General features: G+C 38.5%; 1 protein-coding gene across 1 annotated transcript in view; it reads left to right on the top strand.

Annotated features, from left to right (window-relative positions):
• LOC136864745 (THUMP domain-containing protein 1) overlaps nt 1-17,180 on the top strand; it is a 78,519-nt gene extending 61,339 nt beyond the window's left edge. The window contains exon 5 of the mRNA XM_067142093.2: nt 16,545-17,180. Coding sequence (XP_066998194.2) covers nt 16,545-17,028 — 484 coding nt within the window. The 3' untranslated portion in view covers nt 17,029-17,180. The remainder of the gene's footprint in view (nt 1-16,544) is intronic.
• Nucleotides 17,181-17,414: the final 234 nt, after the last annotated feature.

The following is a 17,414-nucleotide window of genomic DNA, read 5'->3' as shown; positions in this document are numbered from 1 at the left end:
TGGTACATCAAATATGATATACACACAACTGGTTCAACTCATCTTTGGTTATCATCATTTGCCGTAAAATTCCGACGTGAGGTTTTTCCAAAAAGTGAAATAGGGTACATCAGGTAAGTTAAATTCCGACATGAGGTTTTTCCAAAAAGTGAAATAGGGTACATCAGGTAAGTTGGACACGTGGGTTTGAAGTATCGACTCTAGAAAACATTCTTCCCGTGACGAGCTGGCGATATGACCTAAAGTGAAATAAACATGAACTTATAAAAGTACCATTCATGTAAGTGCATAATAATGACATACCGGCAAGAAAAAGAAAACTGTCCAACATGAGAAGGGCCGGACATCGAAGGAGGGACCCTGATAGATTTCCCCAAACCGTTTGTATCTAATCTTGTACGAGTGATGTGTCCATACACCCTTTTTCTTGGTTACGAACATAGATTCCTCTCGGAAATTTTACTTCTGGCATTGTTTTTAGTTTTAGAATAACGTAAGGCGCAAGCTTTCTGCCATCACCTGTTGCAGCAAGCATTGCATTACATCGTTGTTTTTCGCTTCCGGTAGTGTGTACGAAAACACTCGTCCCTGTCTTATCGATTGTTCAACTTTGTGGCAAATGGAAACTGAATGGCATCTGACCTGCAGTTCCCATTTGGGAGAGCAAATATTCCTTCACTTTACACTTCTCAGTGACAAAGCGATGAAAATCAATCACATTTTCGTTGAAATCATTCGGCATTTTTTGGCATAAAGTTGTTCTTCGAGGAGAAAGTCCGTTTCTCTTCATAAAAGTCCTCATTCCGCCTAGGCTAACCTTCAAATCCGAGATACTGATTCCTTGTGCAGCAGCTATATCTCGCCCTTTAAAATACAGCATTTCGTGAGAAACAGCATATCCAACGTTGCGTAACGAAATCACATATTTAAGCAGATCGCCTTTTGGTCTGCAAAATGCTTTGCGAGACTTGTTGGTCACTTGAAGTGCACTACTTTTACTACAGTAGCGCACATTGCATTCGGACAATGAATACTAGCGGCCCGCTGACCTGTTCCCGTATGCTTTGGCGCAACTGAGAATCATGAGTTTATATGATGCAGTATTATTCGAATTCTTGCTCACTGTGAACTAACAAACAATTTTGAGAACACAGAAAACTCATTTCCCGTTCCCGAAACATTCTTAAAGTACATTTGTACCAGACTGGAATAGAGCGTCACTAGTCACTTCTGTGCTGATTCTCTCACTGTACTGGTGCAGTTGTATTTCTTACTGGCTGAAAACAGCACGTTGCCAAGTATTTGGAATGCCTGGTTTTGCAATAGGAAGGCTGCTGCTACCTGAATAGTTGAGATCTTTATTTTGAAACGCATCCAGAGCTGTATGATGGATGTTTGAAGAACATTTCTTTTTCTCCACTTTGGACCCAGAAATATTGGGATGTGTAAATTATGCAAGGGCATTAATTATGTGAGAAAATATGGTAGTACATTTCCTACAACTCCTTTGTCAATCCCACTCGAACAACTTTATTAAATAAACTAGCAAGATACCCGTGCTTCGCTACGGTATTATACTGAAATTTATAACTGAATGCTTAACGTTTTATATATAATCCTCCGAAATTTGCGATCTGAGTCGTTTTCTGAGAGTTTACGGCAAAGTTCCTCATATTTTTCAATCTTTCTTTCCAGCAATTGATTTCGTACTTCCCATGCTAGGTCCAGGTATTCCACCCAGTGAGTTGGGTCCCTAAATCTTTGCCATCTTTTCCTATAAGCATTTTTATTATGGATCAAATCCTGAAGGAGATTTGGCGTGGTGTCGTCTTGGGTGCCTTGGCGGTACTGAACCCGCGACCGGACTGTATCCGTAGTCATTTCCAGGCCAGGACTCGTTTCCAGCGCGGTCTGCACGATTTGACGATGGTCCAGAGTATTATTATTATTATTATTATTATTATTATTATTATTATTACAGATATTCTGCACCCCACAGCAAGATGCAAGACCGCTACTTGGCAGTAAATTACATCTGCTGCCATTGTCATTGTTGACAATGTGACCAGCAACATTGCGCACGTAGGCAAGTGTGCGGGATTTCTGGCGATACGAATGACATACTTCCGTGCATTATTGACCTTATTATAGAGGTAAATAATTTGACGGTCAATCTCATTCCTATAATTTATTTCAAATGAGTTTAAATTTTTATTTATATGCCAGGAGAGTCTACTGTAATCTAAGAACGTTCTCTGAAGGAAAAGATAGCTGTTGGAAACGTACCCAGGAAAGATTAAAAATGATCGGTTTATGATCAGAATAAGTACATCGAAAATCTACAGCCTGTTTCCAGTCATTCGACAGGGTCAGGAATGGAATGAATAAAGTCCCATCTAGCGGCGACAACAGGAATTGTGCCAGCTGCCGAAGCACTCTTCTGGGGCAATGATCGATGAATGACAAATGAAATGAAATATTGGACAGTGTTGCTGGAATGAATGATGACAGGGAAAACCGGAGTATCCGGAGAAAAACCTGTCCCACCTCCATTTTTGTTCAGCACGAATGTCACATGGAATGACCGGGATCTGAACTACGGAACCCAGCTGTGAGAGGCCGGCGCGCTGCCGTCTGAGCAATGTAGGCTCCTTATAAGTACATTATGAACAGTAAAATCAATTGGTCTCATCTCCCTTTACACTCCACCGCCGTTAATATTATTTACCCCCCCCCCCCCGAAAAATTGAAAGAAGGTGTGTTTCTTTATGTTTAAAGGAGATTCCAAACACCAATGTTCACGTCTATTACCTTAATTCACTTTTATCAGTTCCTTTCACACTCTGCCTTCCCCCCAAGTGAATTTAACAGCATCAAATACTTGTTTCTTTAATAGTAAAGGATCTTCTAAATAACAATTATCACGATTCTAACTTTTTCAGTTTTTGATTTGTGTGTCCTCATGAAAGGAATTCAATTCCTTTTCACTCCTTATTAAAAGAATTCAACACCATTTTCAGTCACATTTACACACCCCCCCCCCTCCACCCAACTAAAAATACACGTTTCTTTACTTTTAATAGAGATGAAAAAATACCATTTTTCACTTCTGTAACATGTTAAGTCTTTTGAGATATAACTTACTGTAGAAATTCTCATTTTAAAATTTCACCCCTTTTTAGTGGAGTTTCCAAAAACAAATCACCTATGTTTCTTTGCATTTACAGGAGATTCCAAATACCCACATTTTACGTCATTTTACATTTCTCAGATATTCTGTAGATATAGTCTTTCAAAAAATTCACCCCAAATTGTCACTCCTGTTTAACCGTAATTAATTGGATTTTCCAAAAACCAAAAATACGCATTTCTCTATTTTTAAAGGAGATCCCATATACAAATTTTCAGTTCTGTAATATCTTTAGTTTCTGAGATATATGTATCCTCATTAAAGGCATTCAACCCATTATTCACCCTTTTACACCTCTCCTATTGGGATTTACAGAAAACAAAGAAATACGTGTTCCTTTATTTTTAAAGGAGATTCTAAATACCAATTTTTACATCTGTAAACTTTTAAAGTTTTAAGATGTAGACACACTCATTTTAAAAATTCACCCCCCTTTTCACCCTCCTATTAATTGGATTTTCCTAAAACATAAAAATACGTGTTTCTTTATTTTTAAAAGAGATCAAAAGTACCAATTTTCAGGTCTGTAATATCTTCAGTTTCTGAGATATAAGTACCGGTATCCTGATTAAAGCCATTCAACCCTTTTTTCACTGTTTTTCACCCCTCCTATTGGGATTTTCTGAAAACAAAAAAATACGTGTTTCCTTATTTTTAAAGAAGATTCTAAATACCAAATTTTACCTCAGTAAACTTTTAAAATTTTGAGATATAGATACACTCATTTTAAAATTTCAACCGCCTTTTCACCCCCTTAGCGAAGGAATATCCAAAAATCCTCTCTTAGCGAGCACCTACATCTTAATATGAACCTATGCCCAAAATTTCATTTCTTTATGTCCAGTAGTTTTGGCTCGGCGATGATGAATCAGTCAGTCAGTCAGTCGGGACAAGCTATTTTATATATATAGATTATTCAAACATGTCACAATTCTCTTTACCAGGTATTATCCTAATAGGTTTACAATCCTTGAGAAACAGAAAATATTAATCAATTCCATCAATTACAACTTAGAAGTTGGCAATGTTTTATCATCAGGCTGATCGTGGCAGATAATGCCAGAATGTGTCCAGATCCGTGGCTAAATGGTTAGCGTACTGACCTTTGGTCACAGGGGCCCCGGGTTTGATTCCTGGCAGGGTCGGGAATTTTAACCATAATGGGGTAATTCCGCTGGCACGGAGGCTGATTGGATGTGTCGTTTTCATCATCATTTCATCCTAATCACGGTGTGCAGGTCACCCACGGGAGTAAAATCAAAAGACCTGCTTCTGGCGAGCAGAACTTTTCCTCGGACACTCCCGGAACTAAAAGTCACGTGCCATTTCATTTTTCATACCAACATGTGAGTTGAAAGATAACTGTAAGATGTATTGGCAGGCAAGGGTCCCTTCACTGTGTGTCTGACGATGTGGATTACTACTTAAAAAAAAGTAGCTTCACTAGTAATGGGAGAGAAACAATTAGGTATCTCCCATAGGTAGAGACCAAAGTTATGTGGTACAGAGTATACCAAGCTCCCTAGTTATAGGGAAAGTTTAGCTACAGCCGCATTATGGCTAATTCCACAGTGAGTGAAATATAGCACTTTTGCGACTTTATTCCAGTGTTAGGAGAATGTCTGACCAGCTTATTACATCCTCTAAACATCTGTTTACTCTGATGGTAGAGATTGTAAATTGTGTTATGGATCGCTTTGGTGGCGGCATCAAGAAACTTTAGTACCTATCCCAGAGATGCCGACTATTACGAACAGTTGTAATAATTACGAATCGCCCTTCATAATTACGCCTTTACGAATCACACACCACAAATTACGATTTTTTGTTGATTTTTAAATATAAGTGTATGAAGTGATCAAAAGGATACGCAAGGGATACCATTACAGCTTGAAATCTCAGAATATTATTTTCGGATTTTTCAGTAATAATTTAAAGCTCGTTCGTGTCCCTCGTTTAAGAATATTTCGAGTTTTCAAGTGCTGAACGCAGTGTATGCTTCCAGAAAATACCGTATAGACTTCCAGTACGGTACCGAAAAAATAGGCACCTGAGAAGTTTTGCGGAGTTGTTGCCTTTGTTCGTCACGTGATCAGACTTCCATGCAAGTGTGCAAGTTCTTTTGTCTGTTTTGGTGGCAAAGTGGTGACAAACTCTGTTTCATTGTGAATACTGTGCGCGTGACTGCTGAAGAAGTAGTTATTGCGATTTTGCTTGCCAAATTTGCATATATTGCTCTTTTAGGATATATGCTAATCGAGTACGTATTACGAAATGTGAAAGGTTTGCAATTAATGGAACGATTTCTTGTGCAGGAAAATACGTTTAATGACGTTACCGTGACTTGTGACGCTAGTAATAAACCAAAATGTTAGGCCCCTTTAAACAACAAGCAACAACAACAATAAACCAAAAATAGTTCCAAAATTTACAGAGGAATAGTCGATTGAATGGCCCTGTTTACTGCGTTCCTGAAAATCTCATTCGCACGAGTTTTGTAGTGTGTGTAGCCGCGATTTTTCAGATGCAGATGACGAGGAATAACAAGACTGAATTCCGTGCTAATATGAACTCCGAACTGTTAAGTGCGCTGTTAGTGCAGAGGATGCACATAATATCAAAAGAAAAAAAAAATGTCACAAATGTACATTTACCAAACATGAACTACAAGCTGCTAAGGGAGCAACTACAGTACTCAACAAAATAAATTATCCTTCAACCTCAGCTCAGATATGTACTGCAGATCACCTGTTACTTTAGCAGGTACCGTAAGAATCATACACTCTTCATATGCCAGTCTTTAAATTGTTACATATGGTGGAATTGTATGTTGCTCATTGACTTTTCAATGACCTGTATGTTGGTAAGATCTCAGGGAAAAAAATCTACGGCCTCCACCCCCCTCCCCCGGTGCTGCCCTAACGGGTGCATTACAAATTACCTTTCTTGAAAGTTGGCATCTCTGCTATCCTCTTTACTGTATTTGGAAGTCAGGCTTCTTTACCATGAGTACTTTTGCAATATTTATTGCTATTTTCAAGAAGCAATTTGGCAATGTGTTCTTTCCTAATGCAAAATTACCTAGACTGCTGTGCAGATTTAAGTGAACTGTTACAATTAAGCCAATTAATTGGAAAAGTAAATTATAATATCGTTTTGAAATACTAAATAAATATAGCATAAGTAACAGTTTTTCCAGTATATAAGTATTATGTGTTATGCTAATCATTCTCAAAGTGGATCATACAGTTTTGCCTTAATCTGAGTCTCCCCTGCATATGTATGCCTTGAGATGACACAGAAGTAAGGATTTGAATTCAAACCATAGCAAGCTATTAATGATATTAATTGGTGTTTTGCCTGGGATTACCTCAACCTAGATCATACAAAACATATATTTGGAGTGTACAGATCGGGAAAGGGTAGCACTGACGCGGATTCAGAATTATTTGATAGGATAGTCAGCTATGTGGGAAACGACATGGAAAGAAATGTGATTGTAGCGGGAGATCTGAATTTGCCAGATGTCAATTGGGAAGGAAATGCGAACGACAGAAAGCATGACCAACAAATGGCAAATAAGTTAATATGGGAAGGACAGCTGATTCAGAAAGTGATGGAACCAACCAGAGGGAAAAATATCCTGGATGTCGTGCTGATAAAACCAGATGAGCTCTATAGGGAAACTGAAGTAATAGATGGTATTAGTGATCATGAAGCTGTTTTTGTGGTAGTTAAAAATAAATGTGATAGAAAGGAAGGTCTTAAAACTAGGACTGTTAGACAGTACCACATGGCTGATAAAGCAGGCATGAGGCAGTTTCTAAAAAGTAGCTATGATCGGTGGAAAACGGTAAATAAAAATGTAAACAGACTCTGGGATGGGTTTAAAGAAATTGTTGAGGAATGCGAAAACAGGTTTGTACCATTAAGGGTGGTAAGGAATCGTAAAGACCCACCTTATTATAATAGAGAAATAAAGAGACTAAGAAGGAGGTGCAGACTGGAAAGAAATAGAGTTAGAAATGGCTGTGGAAGTAAGGAGAAATTGAAGGAACTTACTAGAAAATTGAATCTAGCAAAGAAGGCAGCTAAGGATAATATGATGGCAAACATAATTGGCAGTCATACGAATTTTAGTGAAAAATGGAAGGGTATGTATAAGTATTTTAAGGCAGAAACAGGTTCCAAGAAGGACATTCCAGGAATAATTAATGAACAAGGGGAGTGTGTATGTGAGGATCTTCAAAAGGCAGAAGTATTCAGTCAGCAGTATGTAAAGATTGTTGGTTACAAGGATAATGTCGAGATAGAGGAGGAGACTAAGGCCAAAGAAGTAATAAAATTTACATATGATAACAATGACATTTACAATAAGATACAAAAGTTAAAAACTAGAAAAGCGACTGGAATTGATCAGATTTCTGGGGATATACTAAAGACAATGGGTTGGGATATAGTACCATACCTGAAGTACTTATTTGATTATTGTTTGGTCGGAGGAGCTATACCAGATGAATGGAGAGTTGCTATAGTAGCCCCTGTGTATAAAGGAAAGGGTGATAGACATAAAGCTGAAAATTACAGGCCAGTAAGTTTGACATGCATTGTATGTAAGCTTTGGGAAGGCATTCTTTCTGATTATATTAGACATGTTTGCGAAATTAATAACTGGTTCGATAGAAGGCAATTTGGTTTTAGGAAAGGTTATTCCACTGAAGCTCAACTTGTAGGATTCCAGCAAGATATAGCAGATATCTTGGATTCAGGAGGTCAAATGGACTGTATCGCGATTGACCTGTCTAAAGCATTTGATAGGGTGGATCATGGGAGACTACTGGCAAAAATGAGTGCAATTGGACTAGACAAAAGAGTGACTGAATGGGTTGCTATATTTCTGGAAAATAGATCTCAGAGAATTAGAGTAGGTGAAGCTTTATCTGACCCTGTAATAATTAAGAGGGGAACTCCTCAAGGCAGTATTATCGGACCTTTATGTTTTCTTATATATATAAATGATATGAGTATAGGAGTGGAATCGGAGGTAAGGCTTTTTGCGGATGATGTTATTCTCTATAGAGTGATAAATAAGTTACAAGATTGTGAGCAACTGCAACGTGACCTCGAAAATGTTGGGAGATGGACAGCAAGCAATGGTATGTTGATAAACGGGGTTAAAAGTCAGGTTGTGAGTTTCACAAATAGGAAAAGTCCTCTCAGTTTTAATTACTGCGTTGATGGGGTGAAAGTTCCTTTTGGGGATCATTGTAAGTATCTAGGTGTTAATATAAGGAAAGATCTTCATTGGGGTAATCACATAAATGGGATTGTAAATAAAGGGTACAGATCTCTGCACATGGTTATGAGGGTGTTTAGGGGTTGTAGTAAGGATGTAAAGGAGAGGGCATATAAGTCTCTGGTAAGACCCCAACTAGAGTATGGTTCCAGTGTATGGGACCCTCACCAGGATTACCTGATTCAAGAACTGGAAAAAATCCAAAGGAAAGCAGCTCGATTTGTTCTGGGCGATTTCCGACAAAAGAGTAGCGATACAAAAATGTTACAATGTTTGGGTTGGGAAGAATTGAGAGAAAGAAGAAGAACTGCTCGACTAAGTGGTATGTTCCGGGTTGTCCGCGGAGAGATGGTGTGGAATGACATTAGTAGACGAATAAGTTTGAATGGCGTTTATAAAAGTAGGAAAGATCACAATATGAAGATAAAGTTGGAATTCAAGAGGACAAACTGGGGCAAATATTCATTTATAGGAAGGGGAGTTAGGGACTGGAATAACTTACCAAGGGAGATGTTCAATAAATTTCCAATTTCTTTGAAATCATTTAGGAAAAGGCTAGGAAAACAACAAATAGGGTATCTGCCACCTGGGCGACTGCCCTAAATGCAGATCAGTATTGATTGATTGATTGAACAGTGGGATGATAGCTTGCTTCAAATCCAGGAGCAACTTCCCAATTTATTGCCCCTGAGTAATTACAGTTTTCTGCAAAGGTGTCAGTCTATTACAGGACTGTGTATACCCTCAGCCCTCTCCATTTTCATCTTTTTAATTATTGGCTTCACCTCTGCCACAGCATTGGGTGTATCCACTTTTTATGACTGTTGGGTATCCTCCTTGCTCTTATAGTTAACAAGTCTTGAAAGTATTTCCATTAGCTTTTTATTTCTGCTTTATTCTCTGTAAATCTTTTATTAGCTTTTAGTATAATGATTTTAAAACCATCATTACTTCTGTAAGGCAGTGCCTCCCAGACTGGGGAAACTAAAAGGTGTGAGAAATTAACGAGTGGGCACAGGCAGTTTATCACTAGAAAGAAAAGAAATATGTGATCTGATGTTGTTTGATCATCAGTCCATAGACTGGTTTGATGCAGCTCTCCATGCCACCCTATCCTGTGCTAGCCTTTTCATTTCTACGTAACTAGTGCATACTACATCTGCTCTAATCTGCTTGTCATATTCAAACCTTGGTCTACCCCTACTGTTCTTACCACCTACACTTCCTTCAAAAACCAACTGAACAAGTCCTGGGTGTCTTAAGATGTGTCCTATCACTCTATCTCTTCTTCTCGTCAAATTTAGCCAAATCGATCTCCTCTCACCAATTCGATTCAGTATCTCTTCATTCGTGATTCGATCCATCCATCTCACCTTCAGCATTCTTCTGTAACACCACATTTCAAAAGCTTCTATTCTCTTCCTTTCTGAGCTAGTTATCGTCCATGTTTCACTTCCATACAATGCCACGCTCCACACGAAAGTCTTAAAAAACATCTTTCTAATTCCTATATCAATGTTTGAAGTGAGCAAATTTCTTTTCTTAAGAAAGCTCTTCCTTGCTTGTGCTAGTCTGCATTTTATGTCCTCCTTACTTCTGCCATCATTAGTTATTTTACTACCCAAGTAACAATATTCATCTACTTCCTTTAAGACTTCATTTCCTAATCTAATATTTCCTACATCACCTGTCTTCGTTCGACTGCACTCCATTACTTTTGTTTTGGACTTATTTATTTTCATATTGTACTCCTTACCCAAGACTTCGTCCATACCATTCAACAGCTTCTCGAGATCTTCTGCAGTCTCAGATAAAATAACAATATCATCGGCAAATCTCAAGGTTTTGATTTCCTCTCCTTGGATTGTGATTCCCTTTCCAAATTCCTCCTTGATTTCCTTTACTGCCTGTTCAATGAAAACATTGAGAGGAGGAGGGACAAACTGCAGCCTTGCCTTCCTCCTTTCTGGATTGCTGCTTCTTTTTCAAAGCCCTCAATTCTTATCACTGCAGACTGATTTTTATACAGATTGTAGATAATTCTTCGTTCTCGGTATCTGATCCCAATAATCTTCAGAATCTTAAATAACTTGGTCGAGTCAACATTATCGAATGCCTTTTCTAGATCTACGAATGCCATGTACGTGGGCTTGTCCTTCTTGATTCGATCCTCTAAGATCAGACGTAAAGTCAGGATTGCTTCACGTGTTCCTACATTTCTTCTGAAGCCAAACTGATCTTCTCCCAACTCAGCTTCAACTTGTTTTTCCATCCTTCTGTAAATAATACGTGTTAAAATTTTGCAGGCATGAGATACTAAACTAATGGTGCGGTAGTTTTCACACCTGTCAGCACCGGCTTTCTTGGGAATAGGTATAACAACGTTCTGCCGAAAATCGGATGGGACTTCTCCTGTCTCATACATCTTGCACACTAAATGAAATAACCTTGCCATACTGGTTTCTCCTAAGGCAGTGAGTAATTCAGAAGGAATGTCATCAATTCCAGGTGCCTTTTATTTTTTAAATGTATTTATTCAGGATCAGCAACAGCATAACACCGAATTACAACGATCTGAGCTATGTACAATAGATATGAATCTAAAATTAAAGATATATAAATATTTAAAAAGGACACAAATATACACAATGAAAACTGTACAATTCTATATAATACATATTTACATAAACAACGTTATTAACAAAGAAAAATACATTTACAGTAAATACAGGAGCAGAACGGGAAAGAACAAGAAAAAAAATTAAGTTATATGATAAATATCATGACAGAAGGAAGGAAACATTACGAAGAGATCTAGGTTGTTGTTGATAGATAATGTATTAAACATTGCTGGAATACGTACCGAAAGGGACCTTTGGGTGAGAGAAACCCGGGAGTAAGGAGTATGGAATAGGGTCTTCATTCTGGTATTACACGATGGGACGTGGAGGGGGAATAAGGAAGCTAAATCTGGAGACCTAAACAGACCATTAACTGCTTTGTATAGCAGCTTTAGGTCGGCTACTTTCCTCCGAGCAGAAAGAGTCTTGAGGTTCAGTTTCCCAAGCACTTGGATAGTGCTTAGATTGCGACATGCAGGGACCCTGGCTCTGACGATAGCACAGAAAAAAGATTATACACGGTCAAGGTGGCTGAGGTTTGAAGAAGCAGAAATGGACCAGACTGGAGAGGCGTATTCAACAATAGGTAAGATACAGGAGACGTAGAATGCTCTGAGGGCATTTACATCTTTGATGTCAGAAAACCTGTACAGTAAACCAAGGAGTGACATAGCACGTGAGGTAACCCTGTTTATGTGCGAGACAAACAACAATTTACTGTCAAAATGCACTCCTAGGTCTTTTTGATCGTCAACAAGAGCAATCGGTTGGTTCAGTAGGTGATATTCTTGTAGAACAGGGGATTTACGAAGTGTGAACGAAATGGTGGAACACTTTGAGGGATGAGGTTTAAGACACCATGTAGTACACCAACCTGATAGTGAATCAAGTGCATTTTGCAATTGGATTGTATCTGTAGGAGAATCGATCTGGTTGAAGATTTTACAATCATCAGCAAAGAGCAGTATTTCACATGAATGGTGGGAAACAGTATCGATAAGGTCATCAGTAAACAGAGCAAAAAGAAGTGGACCAAGGACACTACCCTGCGGGACACCAGAGAGGGTGGTGGTGAGAGAAGAACTGCATCCATCAAGAACAACGCGCTGTAGTCTTTCGCTCAGAAAGCTATTAATTAGAGCTAGGAGTCTCCCATGCACGTTAAACCGTTCAGAAAGTTTGTGCGCAAGAAGGGTGTGATCCACGGTATCGAAGGCCTTCGCAATGTCGATATAGCATACATCAAGTTGAGAGCCCGCGTGGATGGCAGACATGGCATGATGGAGGAGGATAGCCAAGTTAGTTACGCAGGAGCTTCCAGGAAGGAAACCATGCTGCTGAGGGGATATATATGGATTTGTAAACGCAAGCAAATGCTGATGGATGATCCTTTCACAAATGATTGATAAAGCAGGTAATATAGAGACCGGGCAATAATTTGCAATATCCGACCTCTGTCCACCTTTAAGAACGGGTGTGATATACGCAAGTTTCCAGGAGCTCGGAAAGTAGCCGACTGAGAAGCACCAATTAGGTCTCTCACAGCTCTGTCAAACTCTGACCTCAAAATTAGGTCTCCCATTTCATCAGCATCAACAGCCTCTTTTTGTTCCAGAACCAAATTATCTACATCTTTACCTTAATACAACTGTTGGATATTTTCTTGCCATCTTTCTGCTTTGTCTTCTTTCCGTAGAAGTGGCTTTCCATCTGAGGTCTTAATATTCATACACCAAGATCTTTCTCCAAAGGTTTCCTTGTTTTTCCTGTATGCAGCATCTACCTTTCCCAGGACCATACAACCTTCGACATCCTTGCTCTTCTCCATCAGCCATTCTTCCGTAGCTACCTTGCACTTTCTATCCACTTGATTCTTTAATCGTCTGTATTCTTTTCTGCTCTCTTTATTTCTAGCATTCTTGTATTTTCGCCGTTCATGTGATCTGATAAGTATAGAAATTAATATACATATGGCATTAAAACTTGCAAGTGAAAGCTTTCCCTTTTGTTGGGTTGGCAATGACTCTCTTAACCTTGCGTCGTAGCTAGGCATGAAAAATGAGACCATGTGTGTCGAGAGCCCCGAGAACTTCTCGATTTCTTGCTGTTGAGAAAAATCCCGCTAGACTCTCGAAAATAATAAGTACCGCTTCTGATGTAATGCAGTACATGGAGAGCAGTAACATGCTGTGTTGCCCTGATCAACCAGAGGAATCAGGAGGCGGTTTGGTCTTCCATTCCTTGTGAATAACATAGATGTACTGTACTCTATGTGCAAGTGGGAAGAATGGTGGTAGGCGTTTTGATGTAGGCATACAGCACTAACTGTTGTTTTTTTGTGAACCCGAGCCTTCTATTTATGGTGGTCGGGAAAGTTCTGGTCATTATTTAATTAATGTGTCTTTTAGTGCACATTTTGGCCATAACGAGAAAACATCACACTACCAAACAACAAAATTTCAAGCGGGGAGAATTGTTTCTGACACAACCACAACCAACAACTTTGAATGTAATGTCCGAGTTAAGCATCAATCTCTGGCATGCTCTCATCTCTGCTGACATCCCTCTCTTCAAACTGAATAATCTTGGTTCAGGGAATTCCTTAAGAAATACACTAAACAAACTATGCTGGATGTGTCAACGTTAAGAAAAAAACTATTGTTCAGCCATATACGATGAAACTGTTCAGAAGATAAGTCAAGAAATTAAAGACTAGCCAATTTGGGTTTCCATTGGCGAGACCACAGAAAAAGAAGGCAAGCTACTTGCTAACGTAATCATTGGTTGGTTAAGTGAAGATTGCTGTAAGCAAATTTTTTACACTCTGGTATTCTAGAAAAATGCAATAACAAAACTATTGCAAAACTTTTCAATGAAGCTATGTGTGTCCTGTGACCACAGGGCATTAAGAATGATAAAGTGTTACTTTTCATTGTCTGGCTCCATGGCTAAATGTTTAGCGTGCTGGCCTTTGGTCACAGGGGTCCCAGGTTCGATTCCCGGCAGGGTTGGGAATTTTAACCATCATTGGTTAATTTCGCTGGCATGGGGGCTGGGTATATATGTTGTCTTCATCCTCATCAGGACACGCAGGTCGCCTATGGGTGTCGAATTAAAAGACCTGCTCCTGGCGAGCCGAACCTGTCCTCGGACACTTCCGGCACTACTTTTCATTAGCGATGCCTTCCCTCATATTGTAAAAGGTGGAGAAGTATTATCTGTTGTATTTCCTAAGATGACTAATTTAACTTGGGTAGCAGATGCCTTTCATTTTGTGGCAGAAATGCTAAGAAGCAGTTATCCCAAAATTGATTTGTTGATTTCCTCAGTGAGTTTTTCTCAAAGCCCACAGAAGAGTTCATCTTTTGAAGGAAATTTACCTAGAAATTCCACTGCCACCTAAGCCAAATTCTAACTAGGCGAGATACATGGCTCCAAGTAGTTTAATATTATGTTAAATATATGCACTCTATAAAGAATGTTCTGCATGCTGTTGACTCAAAGATTCAGCCTCAGTTGAAGCTGTGGAAAACAGTTGTCTGTGTGATACTTAGTGAGAGGAATTACTTAAGTTACATTGCATTTTTTTTCAAGCATCACAAAAGAGCTCAAAAGGCTCCAAAACTCTCACCTGTTGCTTTCTGAAAGTTTTGAAATTGTGAATAATACTGTGGAACAACTGGATCATGGTAGAGGAAAAGTTGCAAATGTATCAAAAATGAAGGTGGACACTATTACGTCCAAAGATCCCTGGATATGAAGAATAGGGAAAGTTTGTTGTAATGCTGTGTGAAGGTAACGATGGATTTAAAACCAGTAGACATTATGAAGTTCAAACGTGCCCTCCTTACCTCTTCTGGTGTTGAACGCAGTTTGTGAATTTAAATCTGTCATAGACAATAGATGATGATTCATTTTCCAACAATTAAAAAACATTTTGTAATAAGTTCTTTTGGTAACAATGTGTTCTTTGAAATTCATATTAACCCTACACTGCATGGTGGGACGATTTCGGCACATAATAAATATTTCACCGTAACTATAGTTACGCAAGATAAAGTGAACCTTTGTGGGTGATGGGACAAAGGATTGTGACATCTGTGTATGTAAGCAAGCATTTTTTTATATTTCATAAGGTTGGAAACACAAGCAGAAGCAAATATTTGAAAGTCCTTCAGAGCGGAAGGGAGTTGATTATTCACGCTAAAAGTCACACGCAATAATAGCACGTATTTGTATTCTTGTGCAAAAAAGAAAAGTCATACTGTTACTGGTAAGTCTTCTGTAAAAAGCATTTTGATATTTGGTATAGATTTATTTTAGAAAAATAAATATGTGACTAATTCGTCCCATTATGCAGTTTGATCATGTGGTGGTATGATAACCTCAAACATGGAATGACATATGCTGCTCACCTACTTTATTGCATTTTATGTGTATAAATTTCAACAAATATATTAATTCCATTTAGAATAATATTTTAGGTGAGAAACATGATAAAAAAAATGTAATGTAATTCTTGAGAGAGGAGATATTGCACGCACTTGCAATTTCTTCATTGCAAAATGTGATCTGGACATCAGTATTGCTTTCATCATCCTTCCTGTGTTGATAAATTTACCAGCAAACAAAATAACTCTTGCAGGACAAAATTCAGGCTGCTCATTGTCTCCAAAAACCATAAATCTTGCAGAAGTGATAACCATTGTCGTGCATACTTACTTCAAGAGTCGTCCTGTTCATGTACAGTATTAATTCATTTCATTCCTTTGCATAGTTTGAGTTTGGTATTCTCTCTCTGTCCTAGGTATTGACTGTACTTACTGCATCACCATCAGGTTGCCAGAGACGAGTTACTAACCTTATCCAAGGTCACAAGAAATCTTTCTTGAAACAGTATGGCTCAGCTGGTGGGATATACTGTATGAACGCTAGGGGAATCATAACGTGTGAAATACCAAGTAGCTAGCTATGCAGTATGGATCCTGTAACTGTAAGCTTATATTAAGGGGATTGTGGGTTCGAATCCCACCATCAGTAGTTTTGAAAATGTTTTCCATGCTTACTCATTTTACACTTGGACAAATGTTGGTGCTATACTTTGATTAAGGCCATGGCTGCTTCCTTCTCAGTCCTAGCCCTTTCCCATCTCAGTGTCACGTAAAACCTATACGAGTTAGTGCAGTATTAAACCACTTAAAAAAGAAAGAAGAAATTGTACCTGCTTATATGCTGAAACAACTGTTATTCAAACTGTCACATGTACTCATTGGGCTACTAAACTATAGTACACCATTCAATGGAATTGGACTGACAAGTCAACAATATGAATTAAGAATTGTTCATTATTTGAAAATTACAATTTATTATGTATGTAATAATTCTCATTTCATGTTAAAGTTACTAGTGCTCTAATACTTGTTTTTTCTTCTTACAGTCGCCATAATAATGATTTTGTTGGACGCAGTGATGTCATTGGCGAACTGGCTCAAATGATAAAGTTCAGAAATCCTGACCACAAAGTTGATCTAAGGCATCCTCAGCTGACTGTGTTGATTGAAATTCTGCGGTCGGTGTGCTGTTTGTCTGTGGTGCCAGATTATATGGATTTTTATAAGTATAACCTTATGGAACTGTATTCACGGCAGAAAAAAGATGAAGTGTCAAGTGATAAACTTGCTCTGGATGTGGATCCAAGTGAACACATAAATGCGTCCTTGGACTATGGAAGTAAACTCTCTCTTGATCAAGAAACATCAAGTGATGTTTCTCCTGGTGTGGATACAACCGAGACTGTACATGTTGACGTTAAGGATGAAAGTAAATCGTCCCTTGATCAAGAACCGTCAAATGATGATAAATTTCCTCCTGGTGAGGATCAAAGAGAGACTATAGATGCTTCCATTAAGGATGGAAGTTAAGCTTTCACTTGATATGGTTATAAATGTGACTGAAGTGATGTTTGGTAAGATGCTACTTAAATGCTGCAAGAATGAATGCACAATTGCAAATACTATACTGGCTGATATGGTGAACTTTTGACATCCTGACAATAAAGGTTTTCTTAAACATGCTTAGTTGTCTGTGGATTTGCTCAATTAGCTGTTTATCTGTGCTGCCAGATTGTATGGAACTTCAAAGGTGTGGTATGATTGCCTTTCTTGGCAGGAACATGTTACCTGTGTAAAATTGACTTTACTATACTTCCTTTTAGAACATATCCTGACTGACTGACTCATTCATCATCGCCGAGCCAAAACTACTGGACATGAAGAAATGAAATTTTGAGGTTACATTTATATTGCAA

The sequence above is a fragment of the Anabrus simplex genome, chromosome 2, assembly GCF_040414725.1.
Source record: "Anabrus simplex isolate iqAnaSimp1 chromosome 2, ASM4041472v1, whole genome shotgun sequence".
NCBI classification, from domain to species: Eukaryota; Metazoa; Arthropoda; class Insecta; order Orthoptera; family Tettigoniidae; genus Anabrus; species Anabrus simplex.
The sequence above is the reverse complement of the archived record's forward strand: the minus strand, read 5'-3'. Positions and strand labels throughout refer to the sequence as shown.